Genomic DNA, 17822 nt, shown 5'->3' with positions numbered 1-17822 from the left:
GCATATAAAAACATATTAGGAGTCCTACTTATTTAAAGACTCCATTTTTCATTGCCAGTTTTATATAGATAGAACTTGGAGACATTATGGCATCATTATATCCAGACATTTTTACATAGAACTTGGAGGCATTATGACATCACTACATCTAGCTATAGCCGCAGACCATGCATGCATGTCTAGCTCTACTGGCAATGACTTAGCTAGTAGCCAAAATAATAAATGTAGTAGATTTTATATATTAGTTTATAAATCTTTTCTCGAAGATATGCTTGCAGATGGCCATATCTTATACAAGCAGCACTACTAATAAAACCTTTATTTTTATAGATGGAAATTACTAATTATTGTACATCCTGCAGAATATCTCTTGTGATACGATCGACGATATATCAACACATGCATGTATCTGTTAATTCTATCGTCGATATCTACTGAGTGCTAACTCGCCGTGCTCCTTGTGCATGTGCCTGCGCTTGATGATGCTGCATGTATGCACTGGCATGAGAACAACCTTGAGTAGTCCGGGAGGCGGGATAGGACAGCAACCATGGCAACTGCCAGTAGTTCAATGGTCTGGATTTTTCATGCATTTCGCCTGCTTTCTTGTGTGAGGCTGCTATGCCCAAAATATATAGTGAACTGGGTCCAAATTATAGAAGAAATTTAAAAGTTACTGCTAGAAGACACTAATGCACTAACAGAAGACGAACCAAAATTTTTGGAAGTACTTAAAGAAGAGTTACTACTGATACCACTAGAGGACAGTAACAGACTAACAGAAAGAAGAAGAAAAAGAATCTTAGGCTAGCTGATGGCGTGGACACAATGATGATCACCGATAGTTGATTTGTTGGCCACCGTCCACTTCAACAAACTGACACAAAAATGGACGCTGCATTGCGTCCGCTAGCAGCAAGCCACCGGGGCTGCGCTGCCTGCACAGTGAGCCAGGGAGATAGAGATAGAGATACATATAGAGATAGAGACGTAGAGATGTCACGTCTCTAGCGCAACATATGCACATTGTCGCATGCAGCCATGCAGAAAGGGGAGTAACGCCACCACGTCTCCTGCTGGCACGCTACAAGAGGACGACAAAGATGGTTAGAGCTACCATGGTTTGGTGCGGCTTGAGTCATCGTGTGTTACTGTGTGCTGCAGCCGGATCCATCGTTCTCCAATATTTTTTTGCATCCAAGTCCTCATCTTACAGGACTATTCCTAATCAAGTACTTTAGTGGTTAACCTGTCCATCCTCACCACCAAATTAAAAAGTTGGATATTAAAAAAATCCATATATGAAGAGTTTACCCTACTTGTTAGTCTACTTTTTTGAGATATTAATTATTTCTAGTGTTTTAAAAAATAACCTAAGTGTTAGAATGGGTGTTCGTGTATTCTATGCCATTTTTATGTATGTTTTCTGTTAAAAGAAATGACATGTCTAATGGCATTGACCGCTTATTGTCGTATATACGAGAAACTTAATTCTTCTTGGTGATTGAGGGTAACGGCTATGTCCCCAAAGGGAAACTGTCTATGCTGTTGAATCTATAACGAGCACATCTAACATATGTTCTGCCAATTTTGGAAATGTTGTGGAACATAGAGCTTACATATGCCTGACGTATTACGAACATGACTCCCACGAGGCAAACGCTTATGCCTTCAAATCCATGAGCAGTCTTTGTCGTATACCACATCCTATAATGAGAGCATCTAATGTATGCTCTGCTAATTTCGGAGACTTCGCGGGTAGAGCTAACATGGTGGACGTTGTTATTACGAAGACTGTTTGCTTCGATCACGAAAAACCTATGCTCGAAGTACTTCATAACGACAACTAACGGATCATCCCTGTCACGTGCTCTCGTCACATCGGAGTAGTAATAGTAATTAAATGTAGCAAAAGAAATGTGTTACTACGTTAGTCCGAGCAACTTTGCCTACCACGATGTTGGTATGTTGCATGGTTTCCCATGCAAAATGTAACGTTTCGTGTGGAACACATGTTGTTATGATAGAGGCTCTTTGATGGGAGTTTTTTTAATAGCTCTAGTTCTGGTTCCGCTACGACTCTTGGTGGATCTCTACAGAAAGTCAAAGACGACTTGTCGAGTGAAGGTCCTGTGAGCACTTGAGTCATTTTTAAACTGCAGAGGTGAGGCCTCCTCCATTCCGCGGTTTCTCCCGGTAAAAAAGATCATTTTCTTCCATAGCTTGGGTTGTACACATTGATTTAACGACGCTATAAACACTATATTTTCCCTTTATTTCACACATCCACTCCCTGTTCCCACAATTCTCCAGTTGAACAGTTGTTTTCTTCAAAAACTTATAAAATAATTACCAGCAAGGTGGAATTAACCTAGGGACCTATTTCTAAAATTAGAATTCTGGAAATAAAATATAGGAAAACCACCATATCATAGACTATTTAAACCACACTTTGGGCAGTGATTTTTCACACAAGACAACACCATCTCATAACAGAAGAAGAGCCTTCTCTTCCCCTCAAAAAAAAAAGAGAAGAAGAGCCTTCTCCTTCTCAAGAAGAAGAAGAAAGCCAAAAGGCCTTCCAAGGCGACCAACCTCTAGGAGCGGAGTAAAAGAAGGTACGCACGCATGAACTCCACTCCAGTCATTTTCTCTAGGTGCTTAGTTTTCTTCTATAGTAGATCCGTGAATAGAGAGAGATAGGTGGTGGGATTAGTCATGAGGAGCCAGGAGATGAGAGTCTCTCTTCCTCCTCTCTTTTTTTCTTTTCTTTTTTTAGGTTTTTCCTGGTCCTGGACCACGCAGCTGCCGGCTGCCCGGCTGACTGCAGGGCCTGGCTCTTGGTTTGTTCTTGGTTTTCTGCAAGGCACGGGCTCTAACAAGCAAGGGGCAAGGGGCTAGCCTGCTGTTTTTTTTGGTCCATCTTGTGCTTCACTCTCAGAGAGAGGCAGACGAGACCGACCAAGAAATGCTCCCTTCGCATGCCGCCGTCACTGTTCTTCTCCTCCCTCCCTGATTTCAGTGCTCTCCTCTCACATATACCAGCAGATCTGAAAGCCTCGAGCGCACGTGCGGCAGAGCGTGAGAAGTCGGCCGAGTCTCTCTTCCTCCTACTACTACATCGCATATTTTTTTGGGGGTCTCCTACTCTCCTGGTCTACCTCGCATCTTTTTTTTTGGGTCTCCTGGTCCTGGACCACGCTGCCGAGTGCCGATTGACTGCAGGGGCTCGCTTATTAACAGCTAGCCCTTCCTCTTGGTTTGGTCTTGGTTTTCCGCAGACATGGACTCTAACAAGCGAGGGTCTGGCCTGTTGTTAGTTAAGTCTAGTGCTCGTGCTCGTGTTAACTGTTAACAAGCGAGGGCCTGGCCTGTTGTTAACTGTGAAGTCTAGTGTTCATCTTCTTCCCTGCTGCTGCTGCCAGCCTCAGTGGAGAGTGAGATCAGAGGGGTATGTTCAATTCAGCTAGAGAGGCTGCTCTGTTCTTCTTCTCCGTAACAGAAAGGATTAAATATTTACGGTTTTTCTAGCGCATTGGAATTTAGCTTTCCTTTGCCTTCCTCTGGAAATCTTGCATGCACGACTACTATGTGATGCACAACCACGGACAACCAAGGTCCAGCGGCTGCAGAGTGCAGACCCCAAAAAAGGTCACATAATAAAGGCTTTGCAGACCTAGACAAAATTCTTGTGAAAAGGCAAATACGCATGTATGGCCAGTACAGGGGCTTTACAACCTTATACAAATCTGCAGCCTGTATTGATGATCTGTCCTTGCCTTCACCTGATGCTTGACTAACTATAATACCACACTCAAGTAATCGGCCAAAAGACAATTAAATATTTACCAAATTAAGCAAATTAATTGTTGGTACTCAAGTAATCTCTTTCTGGACTACTAAATTTAGCAAATTAAATATTTACCAAATTAATTGTTTAACTGTGTCATGTAAATGAGAACTGAGCTAAATATAAGATCCTCGAAAGAGAGATATGGAAAAAATCCCTTAATCAGATTACATGTGTGTGGAAAAGGCGCCCAGTCCAGATGGTTTCATTGGATCCTTCTACAAAAGATGCTGGATGATTATTAAGGGGGATATACTCCAGGCGATCATGAGTTTCTATAACCATCGCACAACAAGACTAGGCCTAATTAATGAGGCAAATATTGCGCTGCTGCCAACAATCCAAGATGCGCGTTCAGTATCAGACTACAGGCCGATAAGCCTAATAAATAAATTTGTCAAAATCATCACAAAGATCTTAGCTAATAGACTGGCACCCCACATGAACTCACTCGTCTCCAATGCCCAAAATGCCTTTATTAAGAAAAGATGCATCCACGACAATTTCATCTATGTACAGAGGGTCATCCAACTCCTACATAAAAAGAAGAAGCCGACCTTCTTTATCAAATTAGACAACTCAAAGGCCTTTGACTCCATAGGATGGAGCTTCCTACTGGAGGTTCTTGAAAATCTCAGTTTTAGTAGAAAATGGAGAGATTGGATCACTGCACTTTTGGGCACGACATCGTCCAAGGTCTTAGTCAATGGCCTACCAACAAAAGAAATTAGACACGCATGAGGGTTAAGATAGGGGGATCCACTGTCACCACTTTTATTCATCTTAGCCATTGATCCCCTGCAACGCATCATCGAAGCAGCCGTGCAGAGAGGAGTTTTAAACCCAGTACTTCTAAAAGCGGCAAATTTAAGGTGTTCATTGTATGCGGCCAACGCAGCGATTTTTGCAGATCCAAGCAGCAGAGAATTGGAGTATTTATATAAGATCTTAACCTTTTTTTGGTGAATGCTCGGCACTAAAAATCGATAGATCTCCAAGACTGAACTCTTCCCCATTAGGACTAATAATGCCATGGTGGCAATTGATCCAAAACTATCCCCGGAAAAATTTGCAATTTCCTGAGGAAATATCTTGGCCTCCTGCTGCATATTAGGAAGCTCTGCAAGGTTGAGGTTCAGCCACTCATAGACATGATCGGAGCCAGATTGCCAGGCTGGAAGGGCAGATTTCTGTCCACTGCAGGGAGGGAGACTTTAGTAAAAATGGTACTATCTTCTCAGCCACTCTATCACCTAACCGCTTTTCCAGAGCAAAAATGGTTAATCAAGAGGATTGACAGATTAGGATGGAGCTTCCTTTGGAGGGGTGAAACCCTGAACAAAGTCTATGGGGGAGACTTTATTGTCAATTGGCCAATGACTTGTCGTCCAAAAATTAAAGGAGCGCTTGGTATCTTGGATTTGGAACACTTTGCAAGAGCACTAAGACTGCGCTGGCTATGGTTCCAATGGAAGCAAAGGTGCGAGCGTGGAACAAACTCGACCTTCTCTATGACAGCCGGGATAGAGAATTATTCGCAGCATCAACAGTGGTGAAGATCGGCAATGGGAAGGTGGCCAAGTTCTGGACATCATCGTGGGCTGACGGTACAAGGCATTGCAAGGAAATAAATGGATTGCTCATGTCACTTAAATAGATACAGTAAAGGAATTGCAAGAATATGTGATACTCTAGGAAGCCATCGAGCAAATTCATTTGGATGAAAATATAGAGGATAGCATCATTTGGCGATGGACAGAGGATGAAGAATACACACAACCAAGAGTGCCTATGCAATACAATTTCAGGGTACTTTTAATAAACTGAAAATGACGCTGATATGGAAAGCTAAGGGGGAACAAAAATGCAAATTTTTTGCTTGGATCTTGCTGCATAAAATGATTCTAACTGCAAACAATTTGATGAATAGCAATGGCCACATGATCCAATATGCAAGCTCTGTGGAAGTGATCCAGAACGCCAATGCACTTATGTAAAGATTGTGTTTTTTCAAAGCAAGTCTGGGAGACACTGAAGCAGTGGCTTTGGGCTCGCTAGCATTGACACTGTGCGAATGGAAGGTTCGCTCCACAACTATTGGCGTAGATGTCGTTCAAAGATTGAAAGCAAGGAGAGGAAAGTTTTTGATGGCATCTTTATCTATTACTGGTGGAACATATGGAAGGAGAGAAATCGTAGAACTTTCCAGAAAAACTCGCTGCAAATGAGACAAGTGGCATTTCTATGCAAGAGATCGAGCAATACTAGAGTTGGCCACGAGATCTAATGCATAAACGGTTTAGTCACAGTAATAGAGTTTGGTCTTCCTGTGTGGCATCTAGGTGTGAGTAGTTTGTATTTCAGGTGTTCTTTTTGCTGTTATCCTGCAAAGGGGATCCGCAGTGTTGCGTTTACTAGGCAGTGTTCAGAGTTGGGTTCTCTTGGCCTTGTGTTCAAAGGTGTAGGCAAGAGTAGAGTCGGCATTCTTCTTTTGTAATTTTGTTTGTTTTTGTTTTTGTTTTTCCCATCTAATAAAAATATGGCAGAATCTTTTGCTGCCCTTCAAAAAAAGATTATGGGTATGTACTTGTACTCCCTAAATCCAAGTGATAGTTCACAAGACAAAGATCAAACAGTCAATGAAAGTTTTCTAAACCCAAATGTCACCAATATACCAACTAGCGGAAATGAATTCTGGTATGCTTGTTTCTAGAGAAGAGGAAGATGGTAGTGCTGAGAGGAATATGGTACGTTTGCTTCACCATAAAAGTTCAAGGACGTGTGGCATCATTGCGAAGTTTGCATCAATTGCGAAACTAAGTTGTGAAGACACCGGGTCCATCCGATGAAGCGACAAAAACATTGAGGGGAAGAAGATCTACACGAGCATTTAAAATAACTTCCCCCAAAATGATGCACAAAAGATCACGCACAACTTCAAGTCTAGTTTGAGCATCCTCACTCCCTACCTTTCATAAATATTAAAATAAAACTAACTAAAAATGTAATACTAAAGACAAAATGTTGTCCAATCAGCATGCTATCGTTCGATTGATCTTGCACACACTTTATTCCTTGCTAACATTCCCATAATTGTGAATAATTTATTTTAGGGACCCCAGATATCTAAATAATTGAAATATGTGATATAGAGGGATGAAAAAGAACCTTGCTTTCTCATGTAAAGTACTTGGGATTTTGTTCTTGTAAAATCAAAATTCAAAATAGCATGCTAGCTGGATCACCGTACCACATTGTTGTGCAACCTACAGCTAATTAGGAAAACTCACACTTAAGTTAAGTAATAATACAATGCAGTAACTGTAATGCATAAGCTTGGATGAAGTTAACTTACTCCAATAATAGCTACCATAAATGTTATACTTGCATAGTATGGATAGCTCAGAGCTAGCTCACACAGTTAACTTTTTAAGCAAACCAGGTCCACCCGATGAATCGACAAAAAATTGGCCTTTCTACCCCTAGGGGTATTTAGGTTGAGTGTTTTATGTAAGGACAAATTTGGAAATACTGAAGTTCATAAATATATATATAGTGGAGAAGGCTAGTTGAAACAAACATCCCTTGGAGGTCTCCTCGGATTAGAGGTAGAAAGGGAGGAGTGACTCTTTGTTCATGAGCAACTTGACATTCTAGATCTATGTTAAACTAGGAGAAGTTCTTAATCGAACATCTTGAGGTAAATCTTGTGCAAGTTTGTTCCCTTCTGTTTATTTTCTGAAATTTATTGTCTTAAGATTTCGGAGCCAAATTTTATGGACTGCATGGGATGTGTTGTAAAAATGTTTTTGGATTGTTTGTGTATCCTTGGAACTTGTTCATGTGACAGCTTGAAGCCCAGGTCCTATCTTCCTCCCATGGTGGTGTCTTGCTTATTTTGTGTGTGAGAGAAGTCTAGGGTTAGAGGGAGAAAGGAGGAAGGGCTCTTTCTTCTTGAGGGCATTCTAGATCTATATTAGACTAGGAGAATCTTGTAATCGAACATCTTGAGGTAATCCTGGTATCAATCTTGTGCAAGTTTGTGTCCCCTCTGTTTAAATCTGAAATTTATCTTTTTTTAAGATTTTCGGAGCCAATTTATGGGGATTTTTTCTCTGCTGTTTGGGATGAGTTGTAAAAATGTTTTTGGACTGTTTTGGTACCCTTGAAACTTGTTCATGTGATGGCTTGAAGCCCTATCTTCTAAGTTCTTCCCTTGGAGGTGTCTCTCTTATATTGTGTGTGAGTGAAGAAGGAGGAAGGGCTCTTTGTTCTTGAGCATTTTGACATTCTAGATCTGTATAAGACTAGAAGAGAAGCTTGTAACAAAAAAAAACTTGAGGTAACCCTGCTATCAAACTTGTGCAATTTGTTCCGCTCTGTTTAAATCTGAACTTTTTTCTTTTTTAGATTTTCGAGCCAGTTTTTGGGGATCTTTTATCTGCTACACGGGATGAGTTGTAGAAATGTTTTTCGAGTGTTCTGGTACCCTTTGAACTTGTTCATATGATGGCTTGAAGCCCAGGTCCTACCTTCTAAGTTCCTCCCTTGGAGGTGTGACTCAGTTATTTTGTGTGTGAGAGAAGTCTAGGGTTGGAGGGAGCAAATTAGGAAGGGGCTCTTTATTCTTGATCATTGTGACATTCTAGATCTGTACTAGGCTAGGAGAAGCTTGCAATCCAACATCTTGTAGTAACCCAGGTATCAAACATGTGCAAGTTTGTTCCCCTGTTTAAATCTGAAATTTATGTTTTTTAGATTTTCGGAGACAATTTTTGGTGATTTTTTATCTGCTACTTTGCATGAGTTGTAGAAATGTTTTTGGAGTGTTTTGGTACCCTTGGTTGTTCATATGATGGCTTCAAGCCCAGGTCCTACCTTCTAAGTTACTCCCTGCGAGAATCCTCATTTCTCTTGAACCTTTTGGTGGATTTCGTGAAAATCATTTAGCTGGACTTCTTGGGCTCTTCTTGAGTGGTTTCTTCATGCCATGATGAGGTCCTTGGAAATATATACAATGTGGGTTTATTGAAGATGAGAGTAACTACACGGACGTGTAGAAAAATATTTTCATATATATATATATATATATATATATATATATATATATATATATATATAACCACGATTTAATAGAGAAATTCTTCAATTCATAGTGAATCTCTAATATCTTTTGTAAATATTCTTTGGGATTACCTTCACAATGACATCCTTTATGGGACTGATCCTTATGAAGTAATGGAGCAGATAAAAGGTTATGGAGTTTGTCTGGTTGGGTATTTAAGAATGTGAAACTCATTCCATGTTCATTTCTGAATGCTTACACATCCTTTTGGTTTACTTCCTAGGCTCTGTAGTTCCTTTGTGACAAAAAGATCTTGGGTAGCGCTACTCGAGAGGTTTGTGGGTTCAAAGGCAGACCCCCGACAAAGAAACTTTGATCATGTCAATGGTGTTCAAAATCATGGTTATTGCTCTTGTTTTCCCTTAGACCAATAATACATTAGTCTTGGACTTTTGTAATTTCTAGTTTTAAATTAATAAAAGTTCAGTAAGGGGCAACCCCTCCTGTTAAGCTCAAAAAAAACTTTAGAAATTTATTGATGATGTCAGGTGACAGCACCAAAATAGTCTAGATCCGCCCCTGTGGGTTGTCTCGGGACATATAGGCTGCTTTCTTATTCTTTGAGAAGAAAAATATTTCAGGCTCCCATTCAACCCCTAGGTCACCTATTTCAGTCCTTCATTGATGTTGGCTAGACTTTTGTTTGCAATTTATATTCTGGTTCTTCATTAATCTTCTTCAATAGCATGCAAAAAAAAACATGCTGTAGACTGACATGGGCAAATCTGTTAATCCTTGGCTACCAGGAGGCCATAACAATACAAGGAAAAGGCTGAGTTTTAAAGACAATCCTACAACAAAGAAAAACAGGGCGGCCAACATTATGTCAAGAAACACTGAGATGGACGGGGAGAACGGTGATGGAAAAATTCTGCCCATAAATGCAAAGGTGCACACGGTAGAAACTATCTCGTGTTCTGACTAAGTGACATGCTCATTATATAATGGGTATTCATGAGATACATTATTGCAAATTATAACTGAATTTAGTTTTTATCATATTTAATCTTGTTTCTCTAGCTAGTTTCCATTGCATGGTTATCTACTCAATAAGACTGCATCTTCAATTCTATCTATCACTGATTCTTGGAATGATGAATTTTCCATGCACAAATTAACAATAAATTCACCTTTTGTATCAAGATGACAACTGATCTACCCCCACTCGTGGAACGTAAGGAATACCTGCCTCTCCCCAAATGGCTGAACGATGACTATAAGTCAAACATAGCTGATCTCGAAGGGTGGAAGTGCATGGAAATAGCTCGTGCTGATGGTAGTGGAAGAAAGGACAAGGTCAGTACTATTGTTGTTTTTTAAGTTTAAAAAATAGAGGTAACCATGTTCCAGTGAAATTTTATCTTCCATGTTTATGACCAAACGAGATGATTATTTTTTATGCATGTCTAGATACTATTCAGTTTATGTCAGAGAACACATATATAGAAGTGATTTTTTGCTTGTATCAAAGTGTTCGAGTTAGATGATGGATTTATTTTACATTCATTTATATATGTAAACAGTTTGCAAAACTTTCTTAGTGCATAATCTACCAATTATTGGAATGTGTTGTTTTGAAGCTTATCTAGTCTCAGCAGCTATTTCTTGTGTTATTACTTCCGTTCATGGTTACACACATACATATACAAATAAAGGGACCATGTTTACTAAAATTTGGTGAATCATGGTAATATTTTTCACAAAGGTTTCACCTTGTTTCTTTGTAAGCTTTGTAGTAAAGTGGAATTAATTTGATACTAAAGGTTTCACCTTGTGAATGGATGATAGCGCACAATGCATTTTTTTCAATAGACATGTGAAGACAAAGTTGGACGACTCTTCTCTGCAAAATGAGAACATGAGTACCTTATAAAAATATCATTCCCTGCACTACTACATGCATTAATGCAAGTCATGTTCGCTTCCAACTATTAAAATTATAAATGGTTTCGAATAAAGACTTCTAGAGTGACTGTCATGTTGAAGGTTTGTTTATTATGATGTAGCAATAATGAACACCAGTCACTCTGGAAGTCTTTATTCAAAGAAGGGGATTTCCTGTACTGATTAGACTGATTTCCCTATGTCTCAAGGCTTTTAGTGGTCCTCTTCACTAGTGTAGTAGAATGTAAAGCATTAATATATCAAAAGAGTAAACTGCTTGGCCACTGGTAATTTTTCTTAGTGTAACTGTTGGGTGGACGACCATTCTTTGTTATAGACTCGCAGTCCCTTTCTCCTCCAATATGTACCACATGCTGACAGTTGCATAACATGTTTCCCTAAGGTGTCTGCTTCATTTTGTGCCAAACTGTTTTGATTAATAATTTATACAAATTAGGTGAATACCCTATGTGGTGTTGTGAGAGTTTGAGAAAACCAATTTTGGAAAAGCTTAGGATGAAAGAGGTGAACTTTAAAATAGTATCCAATCCTAGCCTGAGTGGATTAGTGCAATTTAATTGGAGGTTGAGTGATGGAAAGGAGAAAATTAAGATGAATGGAAGCACTTTGTACTGTACATAGAAATGATGTTAGTTGTAGAAAGATTTTTTTCTAAATGGAAGTTATGTATTAAAAATAAAAGAGGTATTTTTATTAAAGTTTTAGGTCAAGTCCTCTTCTCCCGTTTTGATGCAGATGATGACTGTGGTAATGTGATGATCAGGTGGCAGTTTTGTTGCTGTCTTCACCCTGAGAGTTTGTTGTGAGGGTTACAAAACCTTCGAATTTGTAGTATCCTTGAGTTCATGCATTTCATCCATGTATCTGTTGTATATATACCTCCTTGGGCCAACTGATGGAACAGTGATGCAACTGATGATAAGAGGTTTTTGGAACTATACTGGAGTTGAAGTGTTACCATTGTTGTTAGCAAAGATGATATGGATGTAACAAGATAAAAAAAAATATAATATGATAACAATATTTGCTTAAGAAGGAAGTAGTATGTTGTATGTTGGCACCAAAGGATCGGAGAACTGGCCTGTTTGTTTTCTTTGGTGATGTTCCATGGTTTTTTGTGACGATGAGGAGAATGGGAAATTGTAGGATGGAGGGAGAGAAACTTATATGCATCCTCATTCATTAAAAAGGTGAAACAAAATAAGAGATATAAAGGATAGTAATGGTGCTGGTTTTATGATTTATTATTTGTAACATATTCAACTTGAATCAGTAGTTGTGCAAACTATGCATGAGGAATGAATAAAAGCATAGCAAATGCACAGAACCATCCCAAATAAACAAAGTATGGGCAGAGGAAGGCTCTAGATGGTGTGGTGGGAAAGGAATAGAGGCATGAAGCCATTAAGATATATGCATGCCATATATGAGTGGAGGAAGGAAGGCTGCATTAGTATCCATATTTCTTGCACTTGTGTTTGGGATCTAATTTGGAATCAATACGCCTATAGTTGAATTCTGTGGGCTGGAGAGGATTCGGCTTGATGAGGATAGTGCTACGTTAGATTGGTGGGTGGGAAAGGGGAGCGGGAAAGCCAGAGGCAAGGCAAAGCTAGCGATGAATGAATGGCTAGAAATTATAGTTTCCTTTGGATCAGACAATGAGAAATTGGAGTGACATCGAGGTTTGAGAGTTCAGCTTTAGAGGAAGTAACTGCAGTTAGCTAGTGGGTATATAGAAATAATAGATAATAGGTAATAGGTAATAGATAACTAAAAGTCCTCATGCACTTTAGTATTGACATCATCACAATTGAAATCAATCCATCATATTTATGGGCCATCAGTTTTAGTTATTTATGAAATCTCTGTTGTTATGGGTTGTCGATATTCTATTCCACAATTGTTCCCTTCTCTTCTATTACCGAGTATGCTTCCATTTAAGTAAATGATTAAGGGGGCGCTTTCATTGGGATTCTATACGTACAATGTTATGTTGTGCTTGTAAATAATTATTTCCTCAACGCTGGTGTGATCGAATAAATGATAATTTAGTTTCACGATTTGTTTAGTTATATGGTACTTTAATAACATAATATTCATGATTCACCTACTAATTATTTTTTATTTAATTGACCTAGCAATGACAGTCCATTTTTTAGGGGTCACAAGAATTGATATGAGCTCACTATATGTTGCGCTTGATATACATATGTTAAATGGATTACCTTATCTAAATGGATTATTTTTTTCCTTTATCCAGTATTACACTCACAGGGATTATGCACATACCTTCCGCTCCAAGAAAGAAGTTCAACACTTTCTAGACACTGGAGAAGTTAAAGGGAAAGGGCTTCTGCAGAAGGTGTCTATATCCACATTTGTAAACCTATTTAAATCATTTGTACCCAGTACTATATCGATATCTTGATCCTCATGTAATCATTTTATGTTCTCATTTCCTGCAGAAATTGGCTGATGATCCTAGTGGACAGAGTTCTGGTAATTTTGAAACAGTTGTTAGTTACTGAACATGGTTGTTATTATACACTAGCCTGTGTGGAATGTGTGTGGGTGGGGTCGGGCGCTACATTAATTTGAACTATTTTTGATCTTTTATAGCATAGCAGTAAAGTCAATAATGCCAAGGTTGAGTTAAACTTTACATTGCTGTATTAATTAAGTATTATTTGAACTTTGTTCATATAGCAAAAAGAGTTAAAATTTACATTGCTGTATTAATTAAGTATTATTTGAACTTTGTTTATATAGCAAAAAGATGTCAGTGAATCATCATTTCATCATGTGCAGGTTCAAGGCGTTCAACCAAAAGAACCATGTTACTGCCTGCAAACAATGATCCTCCTAAAAGGCCAACAGGTTTATTTCTAACAATTATTCTTTAGCTTCATGTTAAAAAGCTGCCGATGCATCGGTACTCTATCGTAGTTCAAACGGTAGTACTGTAAATATATGGTGCACCAAGATAGCAGCAAATAAGCTGACTGCTTTCGTGTAGCAGACTAGCAGTAAAGAAATATGCCTATTTTCTCCCTCAGACATCCACCAAATATCTGAGACCAGATTTTACTTGTCTTATTGGGAGGAAGCCCTAACTGAAATCACCATACCAAATTTCGCATGGAGGAAGCAAACCATTCTCATGTGAACCCCAGCAGTATGATGATTAGATATAGGTGGAACCAAATATCAAAATGGTATTTTGAAAATGACACATTGAATATGTGCAGATAACTTCATGAGGAAGGATGAGCAAACCAAAGGTTGTCACAAACCTATTTATAGCCATCGCAAAAAAAAAACTATTTATATCCCATGTTTTCCACCACTAATTTGTATGTTAATAATATCTATAATACATATTTTAGTGGAAGAAATAAAAAAACTTTAACCTAACTGTTGTTGGTATTTTATCTTCTTACATAAATGCCATTTGAGCATAAAAATTATACTAGTGGTTAAGTGTCCATAGTTTTATAGATTCCAGTGGGAATCTTTTGGAGTTCTCAAGTTTTACATCTACCTTATTCACAAATTCTCCTTATAAACAATTTGATATGCTTTTCCAGTAGCATTCTCTCTGATTCAATCCATTTACAGCATATGCAGATTATTTAAGAAGACCCAATGTTGGAGGAATTTTCCGTTATTCAAATGAGGACGGCCCGCCTGGCTTTTTGTAATCCTAGTTGGAAGATACATTTGGTAACTTGTTCTATTCAGGGCACAATAATCAGATGACATGTAACTCTTTGTGCTGGTGTTGCTGAGTACTAGTTTTATCTCCTTCTGGTATGCTCTATGCATACTCTACTAAAAAGTTTGCTTTCCTTGGCAACAATGTTTCATGTCTGGTTTATGACAAACAAGTATAATGGGTGGACTTCTATGGCAAATTTTATTCTTTCTTAGCTTGTTGTGATGTACAACTACCTACGTGTGGCATTTGTTGATTTTAGTCCCGTGCATGTCTTATCTCATTATGTAAATAGGCATAGCTGCACATCATGTTTACATTCCAAGTTTAGCAAGTTGTTTAGCTTAGCTATTTGTTTGCTGCATGCATTGTTCAGTTGTAAACGCCAGAACCGTGCTGCGTTCACGGTGCGGCTTAGCGGTCATCTCGCCACGCCACGCAAAAAGGAACGTTCCCGCGCATAAGGCGGGCACGGCACAGCGTGGGCGGGTGTGGCGAGGATCTCAGATCGTAGACCATGTGCAACGAATATTAGCCAGAAAGAAACTCGTAAGGGGCCGCAAATTGCGGTGAAAACATCTCTCTCGTTGTGTGTGTGTTCGTGGGTGACGTCGTGCGCAGAGCGAGTTGTGAGAGATCGCCGGCCGTCGTAGATCGCAATCGGGGCAGCCATTCCGGCACCCGATGCCAACATTTGGTATCGGAGCCGTAGGAGGTGATCAGAGGGAGGTAGAAGTTCGCTGCGGTGGAGGACACCGGGTGGAACCATCCCCCTTGGCCGAAGAGAGTTTGCTCAGTCGATCTGCGGAAGATGACTGGCGGAGCATCTCCGAGCGAGCCGGGCACCGGCGAGCGGATCAAGGAGAGTTCCTTCATGTGGCCGATGCTCACAAGATCTAACTACACGGAGTGGGCAATGTTGATGCAATGCAACTACGAGACCCTGGAGATTTGGGATGTGGTGGAGCCTCGCGGCGAAGGCATGAAGAGATCCCGGGATCGGTAGGCCATGGCGGCGCTGCTGTTTTCGTGCCACAGGAGATGTGGCAGATGTTGGGGGCGAAGAAGACGGTCAAGGAGGCGTGGGTGGCGGTGAAAAGCATGTGCGTCGATGCTGAGCGCGTGAAGGAAGCCAATGCGCAGCGTCTGCTCGAGGAGTTCGAGAACATAAAGTTCAAGGACGGGGAGGATGTCGACGTGTTCGCCATGCGGATCAACGCACTAGCTGCAGATCTGCGCACGTTAGGCGAGGAGATCAGCGAGTCCAAGGTCGTCAGGAAGATGTTGCGTGTGCTGCCCAAGCGGTTTGGTCAAATCGCATGTTTGATCGAGACTATGCTTGATCTGAAGACGCTGAACCTTGAGGAGCTGGTGGGGAGGCTGAGGATGGCGGAGGACCGAATGGAGATCAACTCCATTACCGACAAGACCGAGAAACTCCTAATGACGGAGGAGTACTAGGTGTCGAGGAACCGTCATCGCCTGATCCCGGAGTCCTCTCCATCAAGCGGGGGTGAGAAGAAGGCGTGGAAGGCGAAATGCGGCGGCAGCGGCGGGCGCGCGGACCACGGCGAGAAGAAGGAGCCCGTTGTCAAGCTGACCACGATGGGCACCCCAAGGAGGAAAGGGCGGTGTAGGAACTATGGCATCTATGGCCACTGGGCAGAGGACTGCAAGAAGACCAAGAAGGAGTGCAAAGAGGAGGCACATCATGTTGAAGCCGACGCCATGCAGGCATCGCTGCTGTTGGCGACGGTGAACGCCGTGCACGTCGCGTCACGCGACGTCAAGCCTCCCTCGTTGAAGACCACTCGTCAGGTCGTACACCTGAACGAGAAGAAGGTGCATCCCGCTGATGGCGATGCAGATGAAGATGTGTGAGTCCTCGATACAGGGGCCAACAACCACATGATAAGGCAGCGTGAAGCTCTCGCATTGCTGGACACGTCGGTGGGCGACACGGTGCGCTTCGGCGACGGGTCACTCGTTGAGATTGAAGACATGGGCTCGGTCATGCTTCAGGCCAAAGAAGGGCACAAGGTACTCACAGAAGTATATTTCATTCCTAAGCTAAAGAGTAACATCATTAGTATTGGTCAATTAGAAGAAGGGGGTTGCAAGGTTGTGATTGAGGATGGTTACTGTGATGTGTTTGATGTCGAGAGGTCACTTCTGGCACGAGCACCAAGGGTTAAAAACCGTCTGTATTTGTTGAAAACAAGGCTTGCTGCACCTGTGTGTATGGTGGCAAAGACTGATGATGTAGCTTGGTTGTGGCATGGGCGTTATGGTCATCTGAACTTCCGAGCACTCAAGGAGCTTGGGCTGAAAGAAATGGTAGATGGCATGCCCATGATTGAAAGGGTAGAAGAATTCAGTGATGGATGTGCACTTGGGTAGCAACACCGTCAGCCATTCCTACAAGTGGCAAAATTCAGGGCTGACAAGCAACTTGATCTGGTGCATGCAGATCTATGTGGACAGATCAGGCCAAAAACACCAGTAGGCAAGAGTTATTTTCTGTTGATTGTTGATTATTACAGCCGATATATGTGGGTATAGCTCTTGGCAACAAAAGATGAGGCTTTCAGTAGTTTCAAGAAGGTGAAGGCGATGGCTGAAACTAAAAGTGGCAGCAAACTGCATGCTTTTCGTAGTGACCGAGGAGGGGAGTTCAACTCCATTGAGTTCAAGGAGTACTGAGATGAGCATGGAGTCAAGCACTTCACTACAACCCCATATACACCACAGCAAAATGGTGTGGTTGAGAGGAGAAATCGTACTGTGGTAGAAATGGCTAGATGCTTACTGAAGAGCAAGAATATTCCACGAGAGTTTTGGGGTGAGGCAGTGTCAACTGCAGTATTCTTACTGAACCGAGCTCCAACAAGAAGTCTGCAAGGCAGAACCCCATATGAGGCATGGTACAACAAGAAGCCCAAGGTTCATTATCTTTGCACATTTGGATGTGTTGTGCATGTCAAGGGCAGGGCCTGGTGTGAACAAGTTGTCAGACAGATCAACACCAATGGTGTTCTTAGGCTATGAGACAGGGACAAAGGGCTATAGAGTCTATGACCATGTGGCCAAGAAATTGCACATATCTCGTGATGTCATATTTGAGGAGGGTCGAGCATGGCAGTGGAAGCAAGATGCTCGAGCTGATCCAGTGGCATCTGTGTTTGATGTGGAATACTATACTGTTGCCGGACAGGGAACAGTAA

The 17822-nt window shown here is 41.0% G+C and overlaps 1 protein-coding gene across 1 annotated transcript; it reads left to right on the top strand.

Moving 5' to 3' along the window:
* On the top strand, window positions 2477–14787 carry LOC110435818. Its single transcript, XM_021461871.1, has 7 exons — window positions 2477–2618; window positions 9722–9864; window positions 10119–10271; window positions 13144–13245; window positions 13349–13382; window positions 13692–13760; window positions 14502–14787. Exons 2-7 carry the CDS (start codon window positions 9799–9801, stop codon window positions 14582–14584), a joined length of 507 nt encoding a protein of 168 aa, XP_021317546.1. The 5' UTR covers window positions 2477–2618; window positions 9722–9798; the 3' UTR covers window positions 14585–14787.

This window comes from Sorghum bicolor, chromosome 5 (assembly GCF_000003195.3).
Source record: "Sorghum bicolor cultivar BTx623 chromosome 5, Sorghum_bicolor_NCBIv3, whole genome shotgun sequence".
In the NCBI taxonomy this organism is placed as follows: domain Eukaryota; kingdom Viridiplantae; phylum Streptophyta; class Magnoliopsida; order Poales; family Poaceae; genus Sorghum; species Sorghum bicolor.
Note: the sequence above shows the minus strand (reverse complement) of the source record. Positions and strands in the feature narration are given on the sequence as shown.

What these genes read in the sequence shown, in the direction of transcription:
- LOC110435818 (XM_021461871.1), top strand. Translation starts at nt 9,799, where the DNA reads ATGTCAAGAAACACTGAGATGGACGGGGAGAACGGTGATGGAAAAATT. An exon ending in TCCTAGTGGACAGAGTTCTG is followed by an intron (nt 13,383 to 13,691) that starts GTAATTTTGAAA and finishes CATCATGTGCAG; the next exon opens with GTTCAAGGCGTTCAACCAAA. An exon ending in TCCTCCTAAAAGGCCAACAG is followed by an intron (nt 13,761 to 14,501) that starts GTTTATTTCTAA and finishes ATCCATTTACAG; the next exon opens with CATATGCAGATTATTTAAGA.